This window comes from Pan paniscus, chromosome X (genome assembly GCF_029289425.2).
Source record: "Pan paniscus chromosome X, NHGRI_mPanPan1-v2.0_pri, whole genome shotgun sequence".
Lineage (NCBI taxonomy): Eukaryota > Metazoa > Chordata > Mammalia > Primates > Hominidae > Pan > Pan paniscus.
Genome location: NC_073272.2, coordinates 101,970,109 through 101,993,978, shown reverse-complemented (window position 1 = coordinate 101,993,978; position 23,870 = coordinate 101,970,109). Strand labels below are relative to the sequence as shown.

Here is a 23,870-nt window from a genome sequence, read left to right as displayed (position 1 = left end):
AAATCTAATTATAATTCAGATTCCACTCATACAAAATTGTTGCAGTTCAGGCCAGAGCCAGGTATGATGTTTTAAAAGTGCTAATCTTTCTCTTTTCAGTAATTGTTTTAAAGAAGGAAATGTTTTCAGCTAACCTCAAACATTTTATACTGACTTTCATATATACATATTTTATATATTAATGGTAGGTTTATATGTATACATTTAAATGAATCTCCTGAGGTCCTTAATTAGATTCAGCATTGACTGGTGCTAATTACTGATAGTACTTGAAATTTCTTAGTTGGTATTTCAAAGAGAACATCCAAGACCTCAACTCTTCAGTAACTGGGTCTGGCTTCCAGTTTGTGTGAATTAATAAGGCTGAACTAAAATTAATTTCCTTTGGAAAACCCGGGGGTGGTCAGAACAGTCTAGCACCATACTGCCTGGGGGAGACAGCCGGTTTGCCACCTGCAATGTCTGTGACCTCTTAGGCAAGTGATTTAACGCCTCTGCTTCAATTTCCTCGTCTGTAAAATTCTGTTATACTCTATGGAGTAGGTACTCCATAGAGTTAGCACTCTTAAATGCGGTAACCTTTTGGAGTGTGTGGCACATACTAATCACTATACACATTTTCTTTTTCAAATGAACAACTAAAATTCATTAGGTTTGCCCTGATTTCCTTTGGCCCTGTATGAAATTAAGTAAACAGTGCTTACCTGTACGGACTGCTTAGGCTCTTGCAGTAGTGTCTATGATTATGGTTTTAGTGAGGACCTTCTTCATTGTGAAGTATTAAATTTCACGTGTTGTTAGAAATGAAACACATAAAATATATTAAAGAGGGATGGGGGGCCGGGAGCGGTGGCTCATGCTGTAATCCCAGCACTTTGGGAGGCCAAGGCGGGCAGATCACCTGAGGTCAGGAGTTCGAGACCAGCCTGGCCAACGTGGTGAAACCCCGTCTCTACTAAAAAAATACAAAAATTAGCTGGGCGTGGTGGTGGGCGCCTGCAATCCCAGCTACTTGGGAGGCTGAGGCAGGAGAATCGCTTGAACCGGGAGGCGGAGGTTGCAGTGAGCCGAAATCATGCCATTGTACTCCAGCCTGGGCAACAAGAGCAAAACTCCGTCTCAAAAAAAAAAAAAAAAGTGAGGTGAGGGTAGCAAAAGCTCAAGTCTGTGTGCTGTGGGAGGTTATCTGGAGGTACCACCATCTCAGTAATATGGGCAATCTCAGAGCTCCAGGTCTCATGAACAGAACGGTCTCCTGAAACATGCAGATCAGGAGAACTCTGCAGTGGTTGGATTCTACTGTCAGGAAGTTGACCCAAGCTCACCCACCTATCCTGGGTACTTGAGCCTTGCAGGATCCTAAGGCTGCAAGCCACGTGGATGCCACCATCATGTGAACACTACAATTATGAGCCCTACTGATAGGGCCCTACTGGTCATATCAGCACCAAGGGCTCTAAAACTTTGAGGTCATGTGGCCTCTCTTGTCATGTTGCTCCTATGGTCATGTGATGGGCCCAGCTCTTCCAGTCACTACAGTATGGTGGACTCCTGAACCCTGTTGCTCACATGGATTCTTCCCTCACCTGGCCATTACTGGCTACCAGCATGTGGAAGTCTCAGCTCTCGAAGTCATATAGATGACCTACTGTTTAGGGTCATGTGGATGCTATGGTCATGTCCACTGCTCCCACTCACCCCTCCCCATGGCCACAGTGTCAGGCTCATTCCTCTCTGTCACGTGAAGATTGTGAGCTGCCAAACTCTGCAGATGCGTGTGTGGGCAGCCAAGTGGCTCCTGTCATCTCGTGGCAGGCAAAGCCTTTGCGGTCCTGTGAGCACCGCAGCTAACCAATGGCTGTTGTACATGTGGCTCTTATGGTCACGTGAGATTCCGCACCCTCCCATTCACGTGAAGATTGAGTGCTCCGAATCCTGTCAGAGAGGTGCTTCCGGCTCCACACCCTGACTCAGGCGGAAGTTTTATTGGACTTCGGCTCAGATCTGAAGCCTTCCGGCAACTTTCATATCCTGACGCGCTGGAAGGAAGTCTGGTACGAGTGGAACCAGCCGGTACTAGAAGTTTACTGAGAATTGGGCTTTAAGGCGTGGCTGAGCAATCTCCAAATAGCAGAGGCTCTGAGGGGGTGGGGTGGGGTGGGGTGGGGGGGTGGGGATGTGGGGTGGGGGGTGGGGATGTGGGGTGGGGGGGTGGGGATGTGGGGTGGGGGGTGGGGGAGGTGGGGGGTGTGGGGGGTGTGGGAGGGTGGGGGGTGCGGGAGGTGCGGGAGGGTGGAGGGTGCGGGAGGGTGGGGGGTGCGGGAGGGTGGGTGGTGCGGGAGGGTCGGGGTGTATGGGGGGTTTGGGTGGAGGTAGCGGAGGACTTTCCTAATGTGGCCGAACTTGTGAACACCTGGCAGAGAAACTGTGTGTGCGTGCGTGTGTGTGTGTGTGCGTGCGCACCCATGCATCTATGTCTGCCATCCGCCTTGATCCTGGACTCACAGGAGCTGTTGTTGGTAGAGAGTGAAGTGAAGGAGGAGAAGGCACTGGGGCAGAATGTGGGGCTGGGGGATAGGGGTAGGGTTGGTAGTGGGGCGGCAGGGATTCATGAACTCGTAAGTCGTTTCTCAGGGGCAGGGCTGTGGAAGCCTGATGGGATCCCCCCCCTTCCCGCCCCCACACTAAAAGCCCTACCCTTGCCTGTCACTCTGCCCGATTCACCGTCTGTGCCAGGTGATTCTGTCCTCTGCCCCTCCTCAGACCATGTTGTTATTAAGGACACTCGAGACTGCCTAGATCCCAGTTTGTATAGACGATTCCAGACCCAATCTTAATTTCTGTCTCTTATTTGATTATGTAAAGATTCTCTTTGTTTCCATGATTTATTTTTCTACTAAACCTTCTAAACATGGGCTCAGGGGGGTGGGCGAAAGGCAGAGAGGGGAATCGGGAATTTTTTTAAAAAGAGAATTTGATATTTCAATAAAAGTGTCCAAGTCGTCATGATGTGAAGATTCAGAATTTACTTGTTATACTTTATTTGAACTCCATTGGCTTTAAAAAGTACATTTGGGAGTGGGTGACATTTTTTTTGTGTGTGTGTGTGCGCTTAGGATCTCTCAGTAGCTTATAGTAGTATAGCTTCACACTCTTTTGTTTCTGATTCTCCCCCCATCAACCCCTGATTTTCTAATGATTGCTTCTTAGATTCCTTTCTGAAAACTCTCTCCTTTTCTTCCTGTGGAAAAAAGTATAGTGAATGGATTTAAGGTACAATCATGGGTGATAACATTTGGTACATCATGAAAGCGGTATTGGGTGAATGAAGTTGAGCAAATAGCAAGATTGTGCTTAAACTTACGGGGTTTCAAATATTGCTTGTCAGATGGTTAGAGAATATTGTCACTTGTGATATTTGATATTACATGTAGGTTGAATAATCTATTTTTCTCTCATTTCAGCATTTCCAAGTTCGTTCTGTGAGACTGTAGCGTCAGGACAAAGCAACAACAAAATGTGCTCTACTCTAAAGAAGTGTGGGACATACAGAACTGAAGGTAAACGAATACTGTAGGAATTTTTTAGATGATATGCTAATAAACAACACGAGTCTCAAAGGGGGGGCTACTTTCCCCAACTTGTATGGGAATGGAACATTTTTTTCCACAGAGCATTTGAGGTACCAGTGTTCTTCAGAAAATATTTGGGGAAACCCTGTTCAGACTACATCTTCTAACACTTTAAAACCTTGTGCCTTTGTTTACTCAGAACAATGGAATGTGGGTTTATAATAGTTGTAATCTAGTCTGCTCATTGAGACATTGATTGTTGCTCTTTAATTCATTTTATCTCATGTCATCAGTCAGTCTCTCCTGCTTGAATCTTTGTACTTTTTTACTCTTCAGAGATACCGCCAAGCATGCGTCTGATACCATGGTGGTGGCAGACAATATGTGCATAAATGCAAGTCATTAGGAAGCCTTACCTGTGGCAGCAAATAAAGTGCCCCCACTCTTGAAAACAAGATACAACTTACCTGTCAGGACAAGCAGATGCAGTACCGCTCATTTTACACAATAAAAAACCACACTTCTTCAGAACCATTTTATTATTACTTAATAATTACAGCTGCCATAGTTTGAGCCCCTGTCATATGTCAAGCACTGTGATAACCTCGGCTGTCATGCAAGTTACTGCATTTAACCCTCAGGAAAGTCCTGAGAGGGTGTTATCTTAATTGACAGATGAGATATATGAGTCAGGAGAGGCTGAGTGTAACGCTGTGCTTATAGGCAACCCCCAAACCTCAGTGACTTATTTCTCACTCCTGCTGCATGTTTATGCCAGGTGCATATCCTTCACGGGATGGTGGATGTTGGGTTCTGAGCCATTCTTATTGGAATGACTCAGAGACCCAAACTAATGGAGCAGCCACCATCTAGAAAAGGGTTACTCACTGCGTCAGAGTGGGAGAGAGCCGTAGAGGGTCTCAAACCAACAACCAAAGGTTCTGACCCAGAAATAACCCGTGTCACTCGTCACTCACAACCCATTGGCCAGAGCTAGTCACATGCACGGACCTGCCCCAAGGAAGGCAGTCGGGTCGGGCAGTCCTACCAGGTGCCTGGTACAGGGGAGAATGTAAACACTTGGTAAATGGCAGCACTGACTACTGCATGAAGGAATCAAAGCTGGGAGGGATTAAGTACTTGCCTAACATCACATCGGCCGTAAGTGACAGAATCAGGATTTGAATCCACCCAGGCGTGATTTCAAAGTCGATGTCCTTTCTGCTTCTTTCTACGCTGCCTGCTCTTCTCTTAAAGGAAGCTTATAGTAAAAATTATTTTACATCAATGATGCAATGCCCTCTTCCTTAATCATCTGATAGTTTAATTGAATAGACACGATGGCACTGGTTAAAAAGACCAGCACTGATAAGCCAGAGGACTTTTCCAAATGAGGGAATGTATTGGATATTTGAATATCCATTGTATTCAATTATAAAAATAAAACCAGGTGGTAGATGAAAGGACTTTTCATTGATCATTTACTTAATGTGGAATAATCCCCATGTCTTACCACTATGTTGAGGAAAAATGATAAAAAAAAATAGAGCCTACCTTGATGAAAGTGAAAACACCATGTGAGAGAGTTGAACAAAATTGCTAGATGTCAGTGTTTCAGAAGCGCAGGATAATGATAAAATCTCTGGCCACATGGGCAGAGAAAATTAGCGAGGTGGTGCGGGTCAGCCACTTTTGGAATGAAGATAGTGTCACACTTACAGTGACAGAAAAGATTGAAAAAGATCACATTATGAAAAGGATGTGAAAATTTGAAAATTTAGATTAAATAGATGAATTCCAGGGGGAAAATATATATAACTTTCCAAACTGAAGGAATAGAAAACCTTGGTTTATTCAATGTATTGTTGACAAGGAATACATGCAAAGGCAAAATTACTAGCCAACCCGAATTAGTTACATAAACGCAAATAATATAAATCAATTAATAGCAAACTAAACCCAACAATGGGTAAAGCAGATAATACAGCATGACGAGGTTGTGTTTAATCCCAAGCATGCAAGCTGAGTTTAACATTTTAAGAGATCCATAATGTAATCTAACACATTAGCTGAATAAAGGGAGGAGGACAGGACAAATACCACAAAAGATCCAGTTAAAAAAAAAGTATGCAATAAATTAACCAACCGGGATTGAACAACAACAATACCAATAATTCTCAGCAGATCGGTAATATAGAAAGCTATCTCTTTAAACTGACAATGGGTATCAAAACAACAGACCCCATCAGACACCACCCTTAATAGTAAAACATTAGAAGTATTCTCCTTACAATCAGAAAAGGGATAAAGATGACTGGTATGACGAATTCTGTTCAATGTCATACTGAGTCTAGTGCAGTAAGCCATATGTCATACTAGGCAGTGCGGTAAGCTGTGATACATGCATGCCTACATACATAAATTAATACGTGTATAAAAGTGAAAAAGCTGTCAACGTGACTATCTTCATATGAAACTCAAGAGAAGCTACAGAAAATTAAAAATAATAATGGAGATTAACAAGTTTGTTGGATATAAGACGAACATACACAAACCATTGTAACAAAGAAAATACCATCATTATTGTAAATATACCATTTACAACAGAAAACATGTCTTGTGAAATATACGATGAATCTGCTTACTTGGCAACTATTCCAGCACTCTTAAACATTCTTATATGCTTTCCTGTACTGTAGAGACTAGAAAGTTGGAACATGAAAGGAAACACACATGCACATGACCCCACGCATGTGCGCACACACTCTCTTTCTCTCTCTCTCTCGCTCTCTCTCTCTCTCTCTCACACACACACACACACACAAATACACTCTCACACGCATACAATTTACCAGAGTCCCTTGCAGTTAGGGTCCCAAATGGGATATTTATCGCATCAAACGTATGTGCCAACATGAGACTCAGAGGTGGAACTGAATAACATGGGAGCCATATGTGGGGTGGACTACCTGTGATGAGGGAGGTCTCCAGTTTTCATGCGGCAGCCATTGCAGAGTTTCTAGAATTCAGTCTCTGTCATGCATGTCAATTAACGGGCAGGCAGCAGTGGTATTTCAGCTGTAGCAGTTCCATCACGTGGGTGGACTTCTCCTGGCTGTGCAGCATCCAGGCCTGCTTTTCTGGCCCTCACAGAGTTTTTGTAAGCTATGTAATATATTTTATTAGAGATATCTTGTTTGTATAAAAGAGCTAGAGTGAATTCTGGCATAGGCAAGTTGGGACCTTGATTAACAGAGTACTTGGCAGCAAAATTGGTTGCAAGCAAAAGACCTTGAAGGAAATGGGGATCTGGGGTAGATTTGGCCCACAGGGCATAGTTGCTGACCTCTAAGCTAATAAGTTGCTGACCTCTAAGCTAATAGACTCACTGGGTCCCCAAAACAGTGCTGAGTGGGAAGTCAGCAAAATGAGGAGGCAGCTATTGCTAGGATCCTCTGGCAAGCATAAGCCAAAAACTGAGGCTTTAACACAGTTGTTTTCAACCTTGGTTGCACACTGCAATTCACATGGAGAGTTTAAAAAATGTGGTTGCCTGGATCTAACCACGGTTCTGCTTTGATTGTTTTGGGTGTGTCCTGGTGCTAGTGAATTGTTTCAGTGTCCCCAAGTGGCTCTAATGTGTAATCATGGTTGAGAACTGCTTGAACAATTTAAATCATAAGAATGCAAGCCTTTTACAATATTTAATTTTAAAATTTTATAACTGTGGTTTCAGAATGATAATATTACAGTAATAATAAATACATAGTTACGCTGGAAAATATGAAATAAAGATTCCCATGGAAGACATCGAGAAGATTGTCTTTTTCAAAGAGAAAGGAAATGGGAAAACACAGTGGTAAAGCCGGGGCCACCACAGGTTGTGTCCAGCTTGAAGCTAAACTGCCGGCAAGGCCAGAGCAAGGTATGGATTAAAGCTAAGTGTCTGTGAGCCCAGGGCTGATTCAGCAGTGGAGCTTCCTCTGCAGAAGACATCCACAACCCAGGATCAGCAAGGAAGGGATGGCACAAACTCAACAAATCCAATAATTGGCACTGAGGGAACAGAAAGAATGGAAGAGGCTGAAACAGACATTAAGATAATATTTCCCCAGAGAGACAAAGGAGTGATAAAGGATGAAATTGTGTCTATTATGAAAGAATAGAAGACTGCCCAAGAAAGATGGCTTTTTGAAGGCAAGGATCTCCTTTCACTTCCTCCTGAAACTTCATTAAAACAACATCAAAGGTGAACAAATTATGGTATATCCATCAAGGGGCTTTTACTCAGCAAGGAAAAGTCAAGAACATGGATGGGTCTCAGAAACATTATGCCGAGTTAAAGAAGCCAGACCCAAAGGGGTGCAGCATGTACAAGTCCATTTGTGTGAAATCCTAGAACAGGAAGATGAATATATAGTAACGGAAAGTATATCAATGTTTGCACGGAGCCAAGGGATGAAGAGGAGATCGACTGGAAACCTTTTGGGTTGTGTTATATGTTCTATATCTTGATTGAGGTGGTAGCTAGCCCTAATCTCTGATTTTTACATGTAAGGAACCTGGGATCAGGAGAAGTTGAATGAGTCGTCAGAAGTGAGGTTAGCTTATTAATCAGAGAGAAGATATTCACACTTGATTGTCAGTAATAAACGGTTTCCATTATGCTGTATATGGGTCGATAGGAAAAGTGCTTCTCCCCAAGCACTTGACAAAACCCTGACCCGGCCATAAACATCCTCTTATACAAGTATAAAGCGTAGGTGTGAAAGTATAACCATTCTGCATTCCAGCCACCTACTTCTACACATGGTTGACATTCTCACGTGTCCCTTTACCCTGACTTGTTTGTGTTTATATTTACAAATGAAAACATAACTTCTCATTAATATTTTCTTCTGAGGAATCATACTGTAATATACAGTTTTATAACCTGACTTTGTTTTTCTTTCCCTTTGTATCACGTGGTGTGACGAGTATTCTACCTTGTTGCTTATAGTCTGCCACTTAAACCTGAAACATTTCTTGCATAATAATACATTTTTTTTTTTCCTGAAAGATCGGAAACGGGAACTTAAGCTCCCTACTGAATCCTTCCGCATAACCTGTTTCATGCTCTGAGCTTTCTATTTTGGTTCCCTGAACCCATATGTCAGATGATTCCCCACTGGAGCCGGGGCTGCCCTGTTTTACTACTGCCGCTTTGTAAGATACATTAATAGCTGACATGGCAACCAGATGCCACTCACTCATCTCTTTTCCTTGTCATTTCCAGGAGGACTAATAACAACGAATGCAACTAACACGTATTTCTCCCTCAATAAACGCCAGATGTTGTACTACGTTCTCGACATAGTAATAGACAACTTATTTATAGTGCTTGTTAGGTCACGGGCATTTCTCCAGGTGCTTTTCACGTGTTTCCATGTGTTAACTCACTTAATTTTTACAGTAGCCCATGAGGTAGAAACTGTTACTATCTTTGAGTTAGGGGGAAAACAAGCAAAAAGAACTTGAGTCACAGCGAGGTCACTTAGTTGCCTTGGATCATAGAATTTAGCACCAGGATTGAAATCCTGATGGATCTGACCACAAATCCTAGGCCCATAACCAATAATGTGCGACTCTGTGTCAAGGCTGAAATGAGCAGTACGACAGGGCCCACTCAAAGTCTGCTGGGCAATGATGGGTGTGGTTTCTGGAACCAATGTCCCGACTCCAGCCTTCTGTCCAAGAGACTCATCATTGCACAGTGTTGCCCTATACCATCTCTCCTTTTTTCGGACTGTGTGGGAACTGTTTCTCTGGTGTTCAACTTGAAGTGAAGTAACAGGGACAGACAAGATGTACATGGACAGGAAGGAAGGAGGGTTTTCAGAGGGGAGCATATCACCAGGATGAATTCAGTTCCCTGGAGGCGTTTTCAATGTGTGTTTCTTTGTCTTCTCTGTACTCACCCTCTTCTTTCTGACCCACACATCCATCCCTTGGCCTTTTCACCCTGTATGTCAGGTACTCGTGCCCCTTCCTTGCCATGTCGACTTCATTGCAAGGGCAGTCATTTCTACTTCTCCCTTTGACAATATCAGCCACTCTCTGGTCCCGTCATCCTTCTGTCCCAAAGAACCTGTAAAGCACAGCCGTATAATTATATGTATATATTTAGACAGAGAGTGATTTATGTAATAAATTCGAAAAGTGAAATGTCTGGATCAAAGTGTAAGAATGACTTCTGAATGGTTAGGCATATTGCAGAAAATTAGACTCACACACGGTTAGTGGAAGTGTATATTGGTGTAAATATCATTGAAAATCCTTACGAAAATATCACTTTATGCTTAAAAGTACTCATGTGCTTCTCCTGGGAAACTGTAGAGCAGGGACTCAAAATCTTAAGCCCACTTCGAAGCCCTGGCTGTGTTCCACTGGGTTTTTTGGCCACCCCTGCTGGGGGTACTCTGTAACCCTGGTCAACCTGTGGATATTGTTCCATTACTTTTGTGTACAGGGAACTCTCTTACTTTCTTATTTTAAAACTATCAGTTCAAATATTAAAACACCGAGAGGTAGAAAAGAAAAAAAGCACTAAAAAGCATATTCTGAACAAGAAACAAAATTTGGCCATATATAATACATAACACATGAAAAGAAATGTGCAGTGTGATCCAGTGTTGTGTGGCAATGTGTTTACCAACATGATTTGGAGTACATGTATCTGTAACCTAATTGTGGAAGCATGTAATACGAAACACTAATACTTGCTCGCATGGGCAACACGGACACACAGACCACACATTCTTCCCTTTCTCTGAGACAGGGATGATGCTTCCTGTCTGTCACAAGGCTGAGTGAACACAACATGCCTGTAGGTCCAGAACATTCTTCCTACAGAGACCAGATGTCCAGAAAGCTCTATCTGCTGGATTCAGGGAACGCCTCTCCTCATTTCTGTCAGCACTATTTGCAAAAGCCTCCTTCTCTGAGATCTTCAAAGCTGCAGTTCTAGCCACAGTCTGCAGGGAGGTACTCAGTTCTATTTCTAAGGATACATTAATGGAAAAATATTAATGTTGCAGAAGAAAAGATTAATTTGTTCTAGTTTTGCAGTCAGGTTATGAAATAGTTCTGCAGCCCGAATAGCTCTGGAATAAATATAAATAGAGGTCGGTAGAAATGGTTCAGATGGATGTATTCTCAAAAGTGGTTTTGTCGATGATCCCAAACAATGCATTCATTTAACAAATATTAATTAGGCCCTTATTCTATGCCAGACACTACCAGCCCAAAGTGACTCCTAATCTGAAAACCCATGGCCCAAACAGATTACACCCATCTGGTCCAAGACAGAGATCTCCACCTTATCCAAGACACCTGGTTCCCACCCCAACAGGAGTGACTAGCACAAAACATCATCCCGGCCTGCTTACAAAAAAATCTGTCGATGAGACCTGAAAGCTTGCCATTTAAGGGAGAACCAGTGCAGTCTCTGGAGGAGCACTCAGGGTATAGAGGCAGACCAATATACGTGAGGACATAATTCCTGTTCTGCCACTTACCTGGCTGGGAAATGTACCCGACATCTGTGAACCCAATATTCATGATCTGAAAAGGGACTGTGGATAGAATTCTCATGGGATTTCTGTGAGGAGGTCAAGAGAAACCTAGTGAGTCTGCCCAACACTGAGCAGATGTTGGTTGCCACTGGGCAAGGGTTGGTTTTCTTCTTATCCCGTTCTTTCCCTGCCGTAGCAGGGATGCTGATGCCATGCACTCAGTGGCATGGCAGTGATGTAGGCAGAATTCCAAACTAACACAGGAAGTACCAGTAGGAACACACGTGATGTCATAAAGGTTACTCACCACTATGTCTGTGTGGGGGGATCAGCCAGTACATGGTGGGACTTGAGGGGAAACCCAGGCGGTCTGGGTGAGAAGTACTAGCTGCTTTATAATACTCTTGAGATCGCCCGTAATTCTGGCAGCACAACTGCGAGACAGGGATTGTGCTGAGATGCCAGAGTTCAGCAAGTGGATGTACGCCTGTGTGTGTTTTGTCTTCGGCATCTCTCTCTGTCCGGTCCCTCTGTGGCTTTTTATCACATGTGCTCTCTTCCAACACAAGGCCTTGCCTGAGGCTGTAGCTGTAGCTGTTGGCTAGCTTACACTTTTACACCTTCTTCCCCTCAGTGACGTTATTTCTGAAGTAATGTGTGTTCTCAAAAATGACTCTGACTCTTCCTGTGCTCCATATATTGACCGTGTGCCCTTAACCCTCACTTTAATCTTTGATTTTTTTCCCTTTCATTTATGGACTTTCATGAAAATGAGTTGGTTTCTGGACATCCTCCAAATGTCACCAATAGGGGTCTTTGTTGTTGTTGTTGCTGTTGTTGAGTATTGTTATGGACTCATAACTTTTTAACATACTGATGGGCTCCAAACCGCGGTTAAACGATTTTGAGTAAAGGAATGACAAGATTTGACTTATGCCTTAAAAAATCACTCTGCCTCCTGTGTTGAAAATCGATGGTAGGGGAGTCAAGGGCAAAAGCAGAAGGACAACTTGGAAGGCAGCATAATCCAGGAGACAGATGTTGGTGACCTGGCCAGGGTAGGTAGCAATGGAGGGGGTGAGAAGTGGCCAGACTCTGGATATATTTTAAAGGTAGAGCCAAGAGAAGATACATCCATCCTGATCGGTTGGATGTAGAGTGTGAGAGAAAGAGAGCACTCCAGCCCCACTTCCAAGTTGTAGGGACCAAGCATCAGGAATGTCTAGGTCAGATGCTCTGCCCACATTTAATTTCACTTCTAATGGCACACAGGGAAAGTCCCAGCAGTCGAGAGGAGCAGGACTGTCCTGACAGCGGGTCACACACAGTGAAAGCAATGATGCCCCCTACAGAAGTTCATCTGAGGCCTGGCCATAATCAGTATATTGCAGAGAGGTCAGCAGTGACCGAAATTTTATTCATAAGAGTGCCCTGAGACAAGGTGTACATTTTGAAATTGGTCGAGGTCTGTTGGATGGTCCAGGAGATGGTCTACCTTCGTGAATGCTGCAAGACAGTAGAGGGGGGAAAAACATACATGCTCTGTTTTTGTTGTTGGGTACAGTGTGTTGGGTACGGTGTTTTATTTATGTCATTTAGATCCTGTTACTGCAGTGGTTTTCAGTATCTGCTGATTTTCTTTCCAGTAATTCTGTCACTTGCTTAGGAAGAGTTGTCTCTTGGGCTGAAAGCATTTCGGGCTGGGCAAAAAGAAAGCTTGCTCTGGGTATTTCAAACTGAGTATTTTTGAGGGCAAGGCTGGAGGCAGGAGGGCAGCTTGGGAAGCTGTTACATCGGACCCACCTGTCATTAAAGCTTGTACTGCACTGGCAAAGAAGTATAGCTTGCTGATTGTTCACAGAATGCATTTGGGGATTGGATTTGGGAGGTGCGAGAGAGCTTGTCTCCCAGGTGTTGGTGTGGTTGTTAGATTAGAGAAGCCTGAGAGAAGGCAAGATTAGGACCCCTTCCAGGTGTGTGGCTGGTGTCTAGTCTAACCCATGGACACGCGCACCTCTGTTCTTTATAATTCCTGCTCCATTTCTTAGGAGGTTCAACACAGTTGCTTCCTCTCCCAAGATTCCTACCCTGATTGTGCCACCTGTGAGATAAGGCTCTTGTATCTGGACAGGCAGAGGAGTTTGTTTTCTGGGGCTTATGTGGCGGGTTGGCACTTTGCTAGCCCTACCATGGAGTTAGCTCACGACGTGGTACGTGGTAAGTGGACCATTGATGTGTCTCAAACTTGTCTTTTTGTTCTCCGTTGCAGAATGCCATGACCATGGTAGCACTTTTCAAGGAAGAAAGAAAGGTGGGAGTTCTTTCCGGGATAATTTTGACAAGAGGAACTGTCATTATGAACATGGTGGGTATGAGCGCCCGCCTTCACACTGCCAGGAGAATGATGGAAGCGTGGAGATGAGGGATGTCCACAAGGACCAACAACTAAGACAGTAAGTGACCAGGCAGCCTGGTTTGCACGTAGCAGCCCCCGGGACTGTGCAACCCTTTCATTCTCTGTGGCCTTCCTTTTCTTCTCTCATTAGAGAACTGACGAATGCTGGAAGTGGAATAGTGGCTGAGCAATCCTAATTGTAGCCCTGGCGTCAGTGAGTGGAGCATGTATAGAAGACTTTCTTAGATTTAATGGATACCCGCCTTCTCTCCTCTTCCCCACAGCACTCCTTATAGCATCCGATGCCAAAGAAGAACGAACTGGCATAGTGAAGACGAAATCCGTATTACCACGTGGAGAAATAGAAAACCTCCGGAGAGAAAAATGAGTCAGAACACACAGGATGGATACACAAGGAACTGGTTTAAGGTCACAGTGAGTATCTTGGTGGGGTCTGCATTAGGTAGACTATTCTGGAACCTGACAGAAGGAAGACCACTTAAAACACCCTAAGTTGATTATTTGGAGGAGAGCTTCGGAATGGGGGGAAAGGGAGTTTAGGGCATCTATATTTGGCACAAAAATAAGAAATCATGTCAGCGGTCCTTTCTTTAGAAATCTAAGCTAAGTAGAAGGTTGGAAAGAAAGAAAAAAAAAACCCAGCTGGTTGGTTCTGTTCTCCATCCTTAGTTCCACGTTGTCTCTCCCTTCCCTCCTATTTCTTCTTTTTACCCTTAGATTCCTTACGGGATAAAGTATGACAAGGCATGGCTAATAAATTCAATCCAGAGCCATTGCGGTGACCCCTTCACTCCGGTTGATGTAAGAGAGGATGGTGAAGCCAGATGAGTGGGCATGGGGGACGGGGAGAGGCCTGGCTCAGCAGGGGCCATTGGCCTCTGACGCTGTTGCTCTTGCCTTCACTCCCTGTAGTTCCACTACGTCCAAAATCGGGCATGCTTCTTTGTCCAGGATGCTAGCGCTGCCTCTGCATTGAAGGATGTCAGTTATAAGATTTGTGATGACGAGAACCAAAAGGTGTGTGCCGAGGGCATGCCCTGTACTTAGTCTCTGGGCAGGAGGACAGGCCAGGGGGCTGGTCATCCTCTTTGGGATTAGAGGTCCTGGTACTTACCACCCTGCCTTCCTGCAGATATGTATATTTGTCAATCATTCTACTGCGCCCTACTCTGTGAAGAATAAGTTGAAGCCAGGCCAAATGGAGATGCTAAAGGTAATACAGACTCAAGGATCATTGTATGCCTGCTTCCTGGACCCACCTCTTCTTCCCCTGGCCCCCTCTTTCCCTGTCACCACCACCACCACCACCACCACCACCACCACCACCACCACCACCATCACCACCACCACCACCATCACCAGAGCCCCAGAGCCTCTGTCTTCATCTCTATCTCTGCAGCTGACCATGAACAAACGGTACAATGTCTCCCAGCAAGCTCTTGATCTCCAGAATCTCCGCTTTGACCCAGGTAAGGCTGACAGCAGCAATTCTAAGACAAGCGGGGGCAGAGAGGTCTGCCTGGGAGGGAGACTTAGGAATGGCAATTTACAGAGGGGTTGGGGCTGGCTCTGGTCCAGCCAGGGCCCTCCCAGCCTTCTGATTCCCTTCTCTTGGCTTCTTCAAGACTTGATGGGCCGTGACATTGATATAATCCTGAATCGAAGAAACTGCATGGCTGCCACCCTGAAGATCATTGAAAGAAATTTCCCTGAGGTGAAGCCTTAGGCTCAGTGCTGGTATTTAGTTAGAGGGGTGGAAGGGATAAGGTGGAGGGCAGATTTGTCTCTGAGGCCCAAGATAGTAGCCGCCACTCTAACTCTTCTTGACCCAAAGCTGTTGTCTTTGAACTTGTGCAACAACAAACTGTACCAGCTGGATGGCCTTTCTGACATTACAGAGAAGGCTCCCAAAGTCAAGATCCTGAATCTCTCCAAAAATAAGGTGAGAAGGGGGAGCCAGATCAACTTTGGGTGGAGGGCAGGACACATCAGGATAATGGCAACAGCCAGGCAGTGGCACCTGTGGGTGACTATGAGGGCCGGGGGAATTCAGGGCCCAGGGTCCTGGGTGTCTCTCTTTCCCTGGCCCTCCTTCTCCAGTTTCCTCCCCATCTTTCTTAGCTGGAGTCGGCGTGGGAGTTGGGCAAGGTGAAAGGGCTGAAGCTCGAAGAGCTATGGCTAGAAGGGAACCCGTTGTGCAGCACCTTCTCGGACCAGTCCGCCTATGTAAGGTCAGTGGCAACCCCTGGCACCCTTCCTGGGCACCTTTGCTCCCTGGGTGACTGAGCTGTGTCTGAAGGTGCCCTTCTGCAGGAAGAAGCAGCCTTGGTCCTCTGGGAGGACCACAGACCTCCCTTCCTACTCTCTCTCTCTCTCTCTCTCTCTCCTCTCTCTCTGTCACTCACTCATCTGTGCTTAGAGGTCTCCTTTCCTTCCTCTGACATGGTCCCCTTTTCACCTGCTCTGGGGTGTGTTTCCCGCCTGTCTCCACCAAGCCTCCTCCAGTGTGCCCTCTGTGAGTGTGCTCCAGGAAGTGGGGCTCCCCCACCTCCCCAGGACCAGCAGTATTCAGATGCTGGTGCCCTGGACCGAGAAGAGTCCTTTAGTCCGGGGCTTCATGCTGAGACAGGCCTTCCTGCCTCCATGCTGAGATGGGGCTTCCCTCCCCTGTCCCGAGAGGGGTTCTCCTTCTCTTGCTCCAAAAAGGTCCCCCCACCTGTCCTGGGCTGGCATGGGGGCTTCCCTGCCCCATACTGAGGGCTGGGGCCCCGGGTGGCTGCTGTCATGCCATCTCTTCCTCTGGCCCAATGCCAGGAGCTGGGCCCTCCTTGGGGAGAAACCTGGGTTTCCTGCGTCAAGGGGCCAGAAGCGGGCCACGTTCCTGAGGCAGGAGTGGAAGGCAGAGGGCAGAGGAGGTTGAGAAGACAGAAGGACAGGCCTCTCAGGGCACTGCCCCACCTTCCCTCCTTCTCCACCTCACATCGTCCTGCCTGGGCCCTCAGAGGAGCCCTGGGTAGCCCGAGATGGGTAGCATTCCTCGGTCAAGGCGTCAGCACAGAGGGGCACAGGAGTCAGGGACCATCAGAAGAGAATACAGTGGTCTGGAGAGGGGGTCCCCAGACTCTGAACCCCATGCTGAGCTGGGGCCTGACTCTTCACTCCTCCCGGGAGAAGGTCTCCTGTCCCCGTGGCTGCTCTGTTTCCCATGCCCAGCTCAGACTGAGCTCACACAGGTGAGGAAGGCTCCAGCTGCATCCAGTGGGCCCCAGCCCAACAGGCGCATGTTTTCCTTTCCTGCCTCGGTCCCCAGGGCCAGCCAGGGAGCAGTGAGGGAAAGGGCTGCAGCAGGGGAGCCCTTTTCTCCTCTTCTCCTCCCTGAACTCCACCTCCGCAGTAGAGAGTCTTTCCCTTCCCTTTGCATTGCATCCTGTTTCTCCCTTGTCTCTCCTCTCCTATGTCTCACCCATCCGTCCCTCCCCTACCTTCACCCCATTTCTGTTGTCGTCCCCTCTGCCTTCCGCTTCCTGCCTCCTGAGTCCGGCCTCACTCACCTCCGTGTCCCAGCATCCTGGGCCATCCCTAAGGGCTGACCTGGTCTTGGCCAGGGCCTGGTCAGGCAGGTTGATGGACAGCCAGTGAGGTGGCAGAGCCCTGGGCTCCCACCCCATTTCCTGCTCCCTGCAGAGCCTTCCATGGTGACTTGGGCAAAGGGGAGGGAGGGAGAGGAAGAAAGCCCTGCAGCCTGGGCTCCCAATGCTGCTTCTTGTGGCACTGGAGAAAAGGGAGTCAGGACAGTCTAGATGGAAGCTAACCAGGAGGAAGGAGAGGGAGGAGTGTGAGAGGGAGTGGGAGAGAGACTGTGCAACCCTGAACTGTCAGTCACTTCATTCAATTTTTGGTTTTGGACAGTGCCATCCGGGATTGTTTCCCCAAGTTGTTACGCCTGGTAAGTATCTATAATACCGTCATCATTGTCTCCTCTTACTCAAGAAAAGGACCTCCATGCCTGCCCTCAAGTCCTTTGGGTCTTGCCTAGATTACATGCTTGTATCAGACCCTCATCCATTTTACAGGCATGGATTCCTGAAAAAGACAAGAATATTCTCCCTGGAAAATGTGTCCCCCCGCCGCCACCCCCCCCCCCCACACATTTGCATGTGATAGTAGAGATGTCCAGCACCCCATGAGAAAGCCACCCACTGGAATTTCCAGGGCCATTTCCCACCTAGCCTCTGATGCTTGTCTCCCTGGGCATGTTCATCTTATCGATCATCCAGCTCCACCTCCTTGGTCTCCACTGCTGACTTCCTCTTTCCTTCTCCAGGACGGCCGAGAGTTACCCGCACCAGTGATTGTTGACATTGACAGCTCTGAGACAATGAAACCCTGCAAGGTGAGGAAGAAGGACCAAGCAAGATTTGGGTTGCTGTAAGGGAGGCTTTGTCCACCGCATAGATCCAAATTGTCTTTTGATTTCAGGAAAACTTTACTGGGTCTGAGACCCTAAAGCATTTAGTCCTGCAATTCCTGCAGCAGTGAGTATCCCTGGGACCATGAGGAAGGGGAGGGCTGAGACAGGCTGGGCCACCCGTGCAGCCTGGGAGTTTTCAAGTCTCATCTGGGGCCCAGGCCACAGAGATAGCCTATCCTCACTGCTTCCCCACAGGTATTACTCAATCTATGACTCTGGAGATCGACAGGGTCTCCTCGGTGCTTACCACGATGAGGCCTGCTTCTCCTTGGCTGTTCCCTTCGACCCCAAGGACTCAGTCCCGTGAGTATCACGGCTCAGAGCCTGCTCTGGGGCTGTGTGTCTCCCCAGCAGACACAGGCCAACTCCTGGAAATGCCCACACTGGCCGGACCACCCACTCCTGCTCCTCTTTTTCTCCTAGGAACAGCTTGTGCAAGTACTTCAAGGATAGCAGGAATATGAAAACACTCAAGAACCCCTGTAAGTGTGTGATGGGGAAGGGTGGGCAAGGTAAGGGGGTGTGATGGGAACAATCACAGGGGCCAAGGACCAGGATGTGGTAGCGCCCCCGCCCTGCCCCGCCCACCCTGCCATTCCTTGCTTCTCTTCTCCTCTACAGACCTGAAGGGGGAACTGCTGAGGCGCACAAAACGTGACATTGTGGACTCCCTCAGTGCGTTGCCCAAAACTCAGCATGACCTCAGCTCCATCCTGGTGGACGTGTGGTGCCAGACGGTGAGCACCTGCTTCCTCCCTTGGGCAGGCCCAGAGAGCCAGAGGTGGGTAGGAGGTTAAGGAGGATCCTGAGCACCTGAGCGCTTCCTTTTCAGGAGAGGATGCTCTGCTTTTCTGTCAATGGGGTTTTCAAGGAAGGTGAGTGTCTGTATAGTCCCCTCCCCAGATCCCCCACTGCTCCCTCCCCCTGGCTGGGCTCCCTCTCAGAACTCCCCCAGCTTCCCTGCTTTCGTTCCTTTCCTTTCCTTCCTCTTCTTTCTTCCGTGTTTTCCCACCCCCACTCTGCCTTCAAACCACCCTGGTCTGACCTAGGTCCATGCCCGTCTGCCCTGCACAGCTCAGGCGTGCGTTAAGGACACAGACTGTGGAGTTTGACAGCTCTCATCCCAGGTCCTTACTCTGTGAACTTGTGCTGGTTACTTAACCCTTCAGTTTCCTCATTTGCAAAATGGGGCTAATAATCTATCTCTTGGGCTACTGTGAAATAGGAATTAAGTGAACTTGTGGTTTTCACAAGGCCCCACACATGATAGGGGCCCTGTCACTGGGAGCGGATTGTTCCTGTTGCTGCCCTCCCCATTCCTGCCACATCCGCCTGACTCCAAGTGAACAATTGTCCTGGTCTGCCCCCTCCCCCGCTTCTGTGTGAGTGTCAAGCAATACTCTGACTGGGGATCACCGTGTGAGCATGTTAAAGCCTGTGCAACTCTAAGGTGGTGGTGTTTGTTGTCTTTGAAGTGGAAGGACAGTCTCAGGGTTCTGTTCTCGCCTTCACCCGGACCTTCATTGCTACCCCTGGCAGCAGTTCCAGGTTAGTGCTGTGTTGTGGGTGGGAGCACCCATCTAAGCTTGGGGCCAGTGTTGTGGAAATGTGGTGGGTGCAGTCCTCCGGGTGTTCTCAATATTGTGGAAGGCCGACAGGAAGATCCAAGGAGCAGTCTAGCCTAGTGTTTAAGAGTGTGGGCCCTGGAGTCAGAATACAGATTCTGTTCCTCACTCCAACACTCACAAACTGTGTGACCTTGATCAACTTATTCGACCACTCTGTGATTCAGTGCCTTTTTCTGAAAATTGGAATAAGACTATCCACTTCCTTGGGCTGTTGTACAGGGTAAATGCGTTGGGGTTGGATCTAAAAATCTAGTGAAGCTGGTAGACAGTCCCTCCAAAGGTGGACTCTGTGGGAGGGTTAGAGGGTACCAGCCAAAAAATCTGGGAGGCAGGCACAGTTAGGGATATGGAAGGAATTTGGTTGCTGAGTGGCAGTGGTTAAGAAGGATCCTGTTGTTGGGGGTGTGGAGTTATCTACTTGTCCAGTTTGAGGGTGCATTTTTCTTTCCTCCAGTCTGTGCATCGTGAATGACGAGCTGTTTGTGAGGGATGCCAGCCCCCAAGAGACTCAGAGTGCCTTCTCCATCCCAGTGTCCACACTCTCCTCCAGCTCTGAGCCCTCCCTCTCCCAGGAGCAGCAGGAAATGGTGCAGGCTTTCTCTGCCCAGTCTGGGATGAAACTGGAGTGGTCTCAGAAGTGAGTGCTGGGAGTACATGGGGATGGGGGCCGTTGGGACATCAGAGGAATGAGTAATGGAAACTCACATGCAATTTGGAAAAATAACTATCTGGGTATTTTGCTTCCAAAAAAAGTGGGTCCATGAAAAAGGTATCATACTTTTATACTGGTATATGTAAATATTTTTTTAAATGGCATAATGCCCAAATGACATTACCTTCCATTTGTAAAATCTGAAAGAATCAACCACAACAAACTACTGATAAACCAGGTCAGCAAGGTTGAAAGATACAATATACAAAAATCATTTGTACTTCTATGTAGTTGCAATGGACAATCCAAAAAAATGAAATTAAGAAAATAAGTCCATCTACAGTAGCATCGAAAAGAAGAAAGTATGTAGGAACAAATTTAAGAGAAGAAGCGCAAATCTTATACTCTGAAATCTGCAAAACATTGCTGAAAAAAATTAAAGAAGACCTAAATACGTGGAAAGGCATCCCACGTTCATAGATTGGAAGACTTAATATCATTACGATGGCAGTACCACCCAGAACAATCTACAGATTCATTGCAGTCCCTGACAGAATCCCAACTGACTTCTTTGCAGAAATTGACAAGGTAATCCCAAAATTCATGTGGAAATGCAGTGGACCCCAAACAGCCAAAACCATCTTGAAAGAGAAGAACAACGTTAGAAGACTCACACTTCCCGATTTCAGAACTTGCTACGAAACTACATTAATCAAGACTGTATGGTACCGACATAGGAACAGACATGGGAATCAATGGAATATAATTGAGAGTCCACAGATAATCTCACGTATTTATGTCCAGTTGATTATCATTCAGGGTGCTGAAAAAATCCAATGGAGAAAAAAAAATAGTCTTCTTAACAAATGGTGCTGGGAGAAGTGGATATCCACTTGCAAAACAATTAATTTTGACCCCTAACTCACATCACGTGCAAACACTGGCAGAAAATGGATCAATGACCTAAAATAAGAGCCAGAACTGTAAAACACTGTAAGTGTACATCTTCATTACCTTGAATTAGGCAACCATTTCTTACATATGAAACCAAAAGCACAAGCAACCAAAGAAAAAATAGGTAAATTGGACTTCATCTAAATTAAAAGCTTTTGTGCATCAGCAGACACTATCAAGAAAGCGGAAAACCGACTGATGGGAACAAGGGAAAATATTTGCAAATCACATCGCCGACAAGAAGAACCCTTACAACTCAAGAACAAACAGACAAGCCACCAAATTAAAAAATGGGGAAATGATTTGAATAGATGTTTCTCCAAAGGAGATATGCAAATGACCAAGAAGCACGTGAAAATCTTCTCAACATCGTTAGTCATTAGGGAAACGCATATCGAAACCACAGTGAGTTACCACTTCATACCCACTACGATAGCTTTAGTCCATAAAAGGAAACATGACAAATGTCGGTGAGAATGCAGAGAAATTGGAAATCTCATGTATTACTACTGGGAACATAAAGTGGAGCAGTTGCTGGCAAAAAGATTTTGGCAGTTCCTCAAAATCTTAAACATGGAGTTACCACATGATCCAGTAATCCCACTCCTAAGTGTATACCAAAAGAAATGAAAATATATGCCCATTCAACAACTTGCACATGAATTTCCGTAGTGGCATTATTCCAAATAGTCAAAAAATGGAAACACATGGATTGACCTTCAGCTGATGAATGGATAATGTGGTACATCCATACGGTGGAATATTATTAGAATATTATTCATCCACAAAAAAGGATGTAGTTGTGATATATGCTATGACGTGGATGAACCCTGAAAACATTATGTGCTAAGTGGGAGCACCCAGTCACAAAAAGCCACATAATTATATGATTCCATTCATACGAAGTGTTCAGAATAGCCAGATCCGTAGAGACCGAAAGCAGAGTAGTGGTTGCCAAGATCTGGGGAAGAGGGAGAACAGGGAGTGATCTCTAACAGTTAAGGAGTTTCTTTTTGAGGTGATAAAAACAGTTTGGAATTAGATAGGTGTGATGGTTGCACAATCTTGTGAATAGACTTAAAAGCACTGAATTGTACACCTTAAAATGGTGACTGCTACAGTATGTGCATTATATCTCAATAGAAAAGAAACATATTATTGAATTTCCACTTGTTATTTCTTGAACATCTTTCTTTATCAATATGTATTAGGCTCCCTTGTTCATTTGAATACCCCTATGTTTCTGATTTGAATTCTAGTGGGCATTAATGTCAGGGATGGGCGTTTTGGTTTTCCCTAGGCCTTTTTTCATTGTTACGATAGTGCTCATATTGGTACATGTGACCCAGCAAAAAGGTAGCATAGATTAAGGGTGGCATTGCATAGTCAGCGTGTCTGTCCTGGGCTAGTAATGGAGAGCACCTGTTCTTCTCCCACCCCAGGTGCCTTCAGGACAATGAGTGGAACTACACTAGAGCTGGCCAGGCCTTCACTATGCTCCAGGTGAGGTCTGGGAATCAAGTGGGTAAAAGACAGCTGTCTCTGGGTCGTCAGGAGGGCCAAGAAGATGGAGGCCAGGTAGTGTGGGGATGGAACCCAGTGCACCTGGCTCTACTAACATCCCAACTCCTTTTCTTTACTTTCTCTAGACCGAGGGCAAGATCCCCGCGGAGGCCTTCAAGCAAATCTCCTAAAAGGAGCCCTCCGATGTCTTCTTTGTCTTCGTTCACATCCTCTTTGTTTCCTCTTTTCACCAGCCTAAGGCCTGGCTGACCAGGAAGCCAACGTTAACTTGCAGGCCACGTGACATAACCACCCAAAGAGCCAGTTGCTCTGTGTATTCGCCCCACTCATGATCACCATTTTATTTTCATAATAAAGAGTGACGTTACACGTTGTACATTGTGTGCCCTGGATTGCTCTTCCCCTGCCCCAGCCGTGAGCCAGCAGGACCAGGACTGAAAGCACTGCATCCCTGTTCATCCCTGGCTGGCCTTAGCAGACACATGAATCTGGCTTGCCTTCATAGGTAATTTTGTCAGTAAATCCTCATGAGAAAGGACACACGCTCCTTCCAGAGACTGGCCTTGAGAGACAGTGGGACTCTGTCAGATGCTCGACCTGGAGGCCCACAGAAGCAGGCATGTTACCTTGGCACACCAGGGGCTTCCATCCACCGTCCCGACCCCTCCCTTTCCCAAAGGTGCACTTTTCGAGGAGTCGTCTCAGGGTAGCACCTGCGGTGGGGGGTGGCGGGGGAGGGGGATACTCAGCCCATCTACCCGGCACACTCCTCAGAGAGCTGACACCGGGTGCTCCATGTCCATGTTCTTGAAGGGGATCAGCCATTTATTTTCACTTCTAAACAAACAGCGGTAGCACAGAATCTCACCTTACGGTCAGTTCTCAACAACTGGCATTTAGCAGTTCCTAATTGCAGGCAAGAGTTGAACGAAACGTTTGCACAATTTATTGTCCACACTCCTGTGATGCTTGCACGTTAGACAATCAGCTGGCATACTTTTTGAAATTAAAATAATAGCAGTGTGACGTTTTCAAGTCACAGTCCTATAAATGGTGACATAGGAGAAGTACCACCAGTTTACAAATTATGCCTCCACTTT

At 46.3% G+C, this 23,870-nt stretch overlaps 1 protein-coding gene across 4 annotated transcripts in view; it reads left to right on the top strand.

The window, feature by feature from the left end:
- Positions 1-23,145, top strand: part of LOC129395270 (nuclear RNA export factor 2) — an 80,870-nt gene extending 57,725 nt beyond the window's left edge. For 2 of the 4 annotated variants that reach the window (XM_055106314.2, XM_055106313.2), the window contains exons 3-23: positions 3,465-3,560; positions 13,395-13,578; positions 13,805-13,955; positions 14,259-14,342; positions 14,454-14,558; positions 14,674-14,754; positions 14,941-15,010; positions 15,167-15,255; positions 15,376-15,483; positions 15,663-15,772; positions 17,451-17,487; positions 17,866-17,934; positions 18,021-18,076; positions 18,208-18,315; positions 18,436-18,494; positions 18,634-18,749; positions 18,845-18,887; positions 19,488-19,560; positions 20,095-20,277; positions 22,689-22,749; positions 22,896-23,145. In XM_055106314.2, the coding sequence (XP_054962289.1) occupies positions 3,518-3,560; positions 13,395-13,578; positions 13,805-13,955; positions 14,259-14,342; positions 14,454-14,558; positions 14,674-14,754; positions 14,941-15,010; positions 15,167-15,255; positions 15,376-15,483; positions 15,663-15,772; positions 17,451-17,487; positions 17,866-17,934; positions 18,021-18,076; positions 18,208-18,315; positions 18,436-18,494; positions 18,634-18,749; positions 18,845-18,887; positions 19,488-19,560; positions 20,095-20,277; positions 22,689-22,749; positions 22,896-22,940 (1,875 nt within the window). In that variant the 5' untranslated portion in view covers positions 3,465-3,517 and the 3' untranslated portion in view covers positions 22,941-23,145. Of the gene's footprint in view, positions 1-1,890; positions 2,074-3,464; positions 3,561-13,394; positions 13,579-13,804; positions 13,956-14,258; positions 14,343-14,453; positions 14,559-14,673; positions 14,755-14,940; positions 15,011-15,166; positions 15,256-15,375; positions 15,484-15,662; positions 15,773-17,450; positions 17,488-17,865; positions 17,935-18,020; positions 18,077-18,207; positions 18,316-18,435; positions 18,495-18,633; positions 18,750-18,844; positions 18,888-19,487; positions 19,561-20,094; positions 20,278-22,688; positions 22,750-22,895 lie in introns of those variants that run through there. The other 2 variants (XM_055106316.1, XM_055106315.1) reach the window with 2 other exon arrangements.
- The last annotated feature ends 725 nt before the right edge of the window (positions 23,146-23,870 follow it).